The following is a 6,000-nucleotide window of genomic DNA, read 5'->3' as shown; positions in this document are numbered from 1 at the left end:
GAAGGCAGCGGCTTAACCCACTGAGCCACACAGGCGCCCCTTTTTTTTTTTTTTTTTAAGATTTTATTTATTTATTTGACAGACACAAGTAGGCAGAGAGGCAGGCAGAGAGAGAGGAAGGGAAGCAGGCTCCCTGCTGAGCAGAACACCCTATGCAGGACTTGATCCCAGGACCCTGGGATCATGACCTGAGCCGAAGGCAGAGGCTTTAACCCACTGAGCCACCCAGGCGCCCTGGAAGTAGTATTTATATGTTGTTTGTGTAATTTACATATATGCATTTTTCTTCCGGTTAGTTAGGCCTAGAAGCCCCCTAATCTTCACATATGCAAGAGAGGGATAAGCCGGGAGACAAGTTTCTTTTTTGTCTGGATAAGAGATAAATGATCTTTAAATTGCCAGTGAAAAATTACCACATAGTTTAGCATAGTAACTGTAATAGAGATAATAGAGATGAAATTTAACAGTGCTGTTATTAGTCTAAAGAGTAGGTGTAAAGGGAGGTATAAGAAAGTGATACAGGAAGGAAAAGGAGAAAAGTTTCCCTTTCCTCTATATATTCATACACCTAATGGAAACAAAAGTTTGAAATATGTCAGGTTTATTTTTGGCATCCCGCTGGTCTCTTTCTTGCTTCTCTTCTGCCACCTCTTGTTGTCTTTTTAGGATCCTTGGCTTCCTCGCACACTGTGTTCCCGTAGCACTGTTCCAGCCCCTCGAACATTCCATCCAGCCCCACAAAGCCTCCTCTACCAAGAGGTTCTTGCGCTGCCCTCCTCCCCTACACGCTTTTAAAAGCCCTCTTTGTGCAGTTACTTAGGTGAAAAAGTATACCTGATTAGAGCTATTACTCTCCTATGTGTTAGATCGATAACAAAGGATAATTTTATATATATGTATTTTTCTTTATGACAACTTTAAACTCACCGTTTTGAAGTGTAAAGTGTAGCAGTTCTTAGTGTATTAACAGAGTTCTGGAGCTCCTACCACTCTATAATTTTAGAATGTTTTCATCCGGAAAGAACCCCATACCCATCATCAGTCACTCTCTTTCTCCCCAAATTTCTTCCTGCCCCAGACCCTGGACAACTGTTACTCTGTTCTGTCTCTGTGGATTACTTCTCCTAGACATTTCATGTGATGAAGTGTCTTTTACTTAGCATAATATATCAGTGTTCACCTCTTTGGTAGCATGCATCAGTTCTACATTCTTTTCTATCGCTAAATAATACGCCCATGTATGCATATAGAACATTTTATTAACCCATTTATAAGTTGAAGGGAATTGGTATTGTTTCCACTTTGTGGCTGTCTCTTTGAACATTCATGTACAAGTTTTTGTGTGAGCACATTTTTTTCTTTAAAGATTTATTTATTTATTTGAGAGAGGGAGAGCCTGTGAGAGAGGGAGGGAGGGGAAGAGGAGAATAGAGAGAATCCCAAGCAGACTCCCCACTGAGCATGGAGCCCAACACAGGGCTTGATCTCATGACCCTGAGATCATGACCTGAGCCAAAATCAAGAGTCGTACGCTCAACTGGCTGAGCCACCCAGGGGCCCCTGTGTGATCATATTTTTAATTCTCTTGGGTACGTACCTAGAAGTAAAATTGCTGGGTCATATGGTAACTATGTTTAACTTTTTGAAAAACTGCCAAACTGTTGTCCAACGTGACTTTTTACCATCTTACGTTCATACTAGTAGTACAAGAGAATTCTAATTTCTGTACATCTTCACCAGCTCCTGTTATTTAAATGTTCAGATGGCACAGAGAGAAATATTGAAGGCCAGAGGGGTCCCAAGAGCCATACATCTGCCGCCATCACATTAACACCTTTAAATGGTTTTCATATCTTCTTCATTCTTCCACTTAGAAATCCACAAGTTCTTTAACTCTCTCAAGTTCTGTTGTGCGTATGTGTCCATGAGGGTTATAGTTTTTTATGGGCAATGTTAGTGGGAATTCTGAGTGATACAGTTAGTTTGGTCATTTATTATATATTTCAGGATGTGTATTCAGTACTATATAACAGGATAAAAATTATTTTGCTTCTTTGTTTTAACTTGTCATTTTTAAGGGCATCTTTATGGCTTAGTAGAGCATGAGGCTCTTGATCTTGGGGTTTTGAGTTTGAGCCCATGTTGGATGTAGAGATTACTTTTTAAATAAATAAATAAATAAATAAATAAATAAATGGATAGAGTGGTCAATTTTCTTTTGGTTATGTTCTCAGTTGTCCCTGTGTTACACCTTCAGGCTGCTATAAAAATAAGTAAATCAATGTTTTGGGCTTACTCATAACTTTACGATGCTTATCCTTATTCAGGTGATGCAGATGAAGCTTCACATAGTTGCTTTGATTGCCCAGAAGGGGAATTTTTCCAAAACTTCAGCTCAGATTGTTTTGGATGGCCTTGTGGATAAGATTGGAGATGTGAAATGTGGGAACAATGCAAAAGAAGCTATGACAGCAATAGCCGAAGCTTGCATGTTGCCTTGGACAGCCGAACAGGTTAGTGACAGAGGTCTCTCCCCAACTTTTCCCACATTTTAATTTAAGTTACTAATTAAACTGTAGGTCTTTTCTTCCCAAGTCAAACCATTTTTATAACCAGCATTTTTATCTTTACGTCTAATAATATACTGTTGCCTGATAATTAGAATTTATCTTGGCCAAGAGTGTTCTATTAAAAGATGAGAGTGATTTTCTCTTAAGACATTATAATTCAGAGTGATAACTAATGAAAAGTTGTAAAGTCCAGAGTGCTTTTAATACTACTGTCACTTACCTCATTTTCTTGTGTAAGTTGAATATTTCATTCCTAATGCATTCTTGCAGTTCTGTCAGGGTTGGAAAAACCATGCTTCATCCACTTCTACCTGTATGGCATACCATATTTCTTTGAGAAAGGCAAGAAAAAAAAAAAACACATACTTATTTTTGGTGGTTTTTTTTTCTCTCTCTTTTTGCTTCAGGTTATGTCAATGGCTTTCTCACAGAAGAATCCCAAGAATCAATCAGAAACTCTGAATTGGCTATCAAATGCAATCAAAGAATTTGGTTTTTCTGGGTAAGTCAGAAAGAAATCAGGTACAAAATAATTAAATATTGTGCCTATCTCTGACTGCTGATTCTGTTTATTGTAGCCATCTCTGCTATTTCTGAGACACCAGAGCTGGGTCATCTAATTTACATAAAACTACCTTTTTTTCTCAAAAGTCTATATTGGCTCATAATCCTTCATTTTCATGACCACTAACATTAGAGCGCGCTCTAAGTAATTTTTTTGCCTTAAGTGTTAATAATTGTCCCTCAGAAAAGCTACTTCCAAGGATTTCTAGTTAAATACATTTGGAAATGACTGCATATAATCACATTTGTTTAGAGAGCTTTCGTGCATATTGGTGAATTAACATCTCTCATGGTCATTCAACAGAGAAGCTTGCCTAACTTTTTTTTTATTAACCCACTGTTTCCCAAACTTGTTTGCATATTGAACACATTTATTTACTTAACAAAATTTTACAGAGCTTACTTTATCCCAGGCACTTTTTTTTTTTAAGATTTATTTATTTCCAGGCATTCTGGTTCCAAGAGAAAATACTGTAACTGCTATACAGTTGCCTTTCTCTGTGCCATGCTGTTTTTTATACTATACTTCTCAGTGTCTTACAAAATAGGTTTCTAGGGGTGCCTGGGTGACTCGGTCAGTTAAGCACCTGACTTCGGTTCAGGTCATGATCCTGGGGTCCTGGGACTGAGTCCTGCATCAGGCCCCTCACTCATCTGAGAGTGTACTTGTCCCTTTGCCCCTCACCCTGCTTGTACTTTCTCTCCTTCCCTCTTTTTCTCCAATAAATAAAATCTTTAAACACACCCCCCCCAAAAAAATCCAAAATAGTTTTCTACATTCTACCAAACAAGGAAATACTACTCAGAAGTTATCATTCAAGTGACATTCAACCAAATACACAATTACTTGGGGGCACCTGGGTGGCTCAGTCAGTTCAGCATCCGACTCTTGGTCTCAGGTCATGATCTCAAGGTTGTGAGATCAAACCCTATGTTGGGCTCTGTGCTCAGTGGGAAGTCTGCTTGAGATTCTCTCTCACTCTCTCCCTCTGCCCCTCTCCTACTCATGCACATGCTTTCTCTCTCTGTCTCTGAAATAAATAAAATCTCAAGAATAAACAAAAATAGCAAGGAGTGATTATTCTTCAATAGGTAGTAGAGGGGAATAAGTTGGGGGGAGTGGGAGGAGATAAGATGGGAGAAAAAACTGGGCCAGGTCACATTGGGCCTCAGCGTTTTGAGTAAGTTGGAAACCATTAGATGGTTTTAAGGAGAGAGTAATAGTATCATTTGGACTGTAGTCAGAATAAATAGTGAGGATCAAAAAGACTGATTAGTAAGCTATTGGAATTATCCTGTCAAGAAAATTCAGTGGCTTGGACGTAGTTTGTGGAGATGAAGTATTAGGACTCAGAACGTATTTGAAAGATCTGACCAGGATACTGAGTAGAAGAGAAGGAGGAGTCAAGGATGGCCTGAGCAAGTGGAAGAATAATGTGGCTCTTGACTGAGGCAGGGAAGACTGTGGAAAGAACAACATTTGGGTTTGGGATGTGGACAGTCAAAGGTTTTGGTCTTGACAGATATGGGACATCTGTACATTCAAATGGAAGTGTTACAAAGGCTGTATGGATATATGAATTTAGAATTCAGAAGAGAGGTCACCACTGGGATTTAGGAGTAATGAGCACATAGACAGTATTTAATGTTCCCTGTAGGTGAGTGGAGCGAGAGAACAGGTGAGACTGGGGGAGATAGCCAGCAGGAGCCAGTCCTAGAGTCTGGCTTTATAAGACTCTTGAATATTTTGAGGGTTTCATTTATTTGTTTTTGATTCTAAATGTTATTTCTTCTAGGTTGAATGTGAAAGCTTTCATTAGCAATGTGAAGACAGCTCTTGCTGCAACAAACCCAGTGAGTACATACCACATATGTAGGAACATTGCAGCCATCTTTGTGGTTCTGTTCTCATGTGCAAAGTTCTTTTTGTTCTGTTTGCCAGGCTGTGAGGACTTCGGCCATCACCCTGCTTGGTGTGATGTATCTGTATGTTGGTCCCTCTTTACGAATGTTCTTTGAGGATGAGAAGCCTGCCCTTCTATCCCAGATAGATGCAGAATTTGAGAAGGTAAAGATTACAAACATGATACAATTCATTGGTAGACTTGAGAATGCTCATATGAGTTAAGTTTAAGCTTTTAACCCTTAAGAATGAAGAATACATATGTATTTGCTTTTATATGTATAAGTATCCCTGAGAAGAATTCTTAAGAAATTAATGGTTTTGTCTATGAGGAGGACAGCTGAATAGCTGTGGTATAGGAGGGAAGATTTTCCTCTTTTTGTCTCTTGTACCTTTGAAATATCAAACATTTTAAATGTATTGCCTGTTCAGAAAGTATGTCAACATTTAAACATTTGAAATTGGGGCGCCTGGGTGGCTCAGTGGGTTAGGCCGCTGCCTTCAGCTCAGGTCATGATCTCAGAGTCCTGGGATCGAGTCCCACATCGGGCTCTCTGCTCAGCAGGGAGCCTGCTTCCCTCTCTCTCTCTGCCTGCCTCTCCATCTACTTGTGATTTCTCTCTGATAAAAAAAAAAAAAAAATTTTTAAAAAAAAAAAAAAAAAAAAACATTTGAAATTGGTTTTTTGGTTGTTTATTGATTGATTGATTGATTTTTTTAAAAGATTTTATTTATTTATTTCACAGACAGAGATCACAAGTAGGCAGAGAGAGAGCCTGATGCGGGGCTCGATCCCAGGACCCTGGGATCATGACCTGAGTGGAAGGCAGAAGCTTTAACCCATTGAGCCTCCCATTGAGTGCCCCTAAATTGTTTTAAATAAAAAAAGAAACTTGGCCTTCCTTGAATAAACTTTCTAATCAGAATTGCTTGGTTTGGGCAGACTTGCTCTGTATTTCTTGG

General features: G+C 39.0%; 1 protein-coding gene across 4 annotated transcripts in view; it reads left to right on the top strand.

Annotated features, from left to right (window-relative positions):
- Positions 1-6,000, top strand: part of LOC132008464 (cytoskeleton-associated protein 5) — a 106,848-nt gene that overhangs the window by 63,655 nt on the left and 37,193 nt on the right. For all 4 annotated transcript variants that reach the window (XM_059387112.1, XM_059387109.1, XM_059387111.1 and 1 more), the window contains exons 17-20: positions 2,328-2,513; positions 2,978-3,072; positions 4,931-4,988; positions 5,077-5,202. In XM_059387112.1, the coding sequence (XP_059243095.1) occupies positions 2,328-2,513; positions 2,978-3,072; positions 4,931-4,988; positions 5,077-5,202 (465 nt within the window). The remainder of the gene's footprint in view (positions 1-2,327; positions 2,514-2,977; positions 3,073-4,930; positions 4,989-5,076; positions 5,203-6,000) is intronic.

The sequence above is a fragment of the Mustela nigripes genome, unplaced genomic scaffold, assembly GCF_022355385.1.
Source record: "Mustela nigripes isolate SB6536 unplaced genomic scaffold, MUSNIG.SB6536 HiC_scaffold_148, whole genome shotgun sequence".
Taxonomy (NCBI): domain Eukaryota; kingdom Metazoa; phylum Chordata; class Mammalia; order Carnivora; family Mustelidae; genus Mustela; species Mustela nigripes.
The sequence above is the reverse complement of the archived record's forward strand: the minus strand, read 5'-3'. Positions and strand labels throughout refer to the sequence as shown.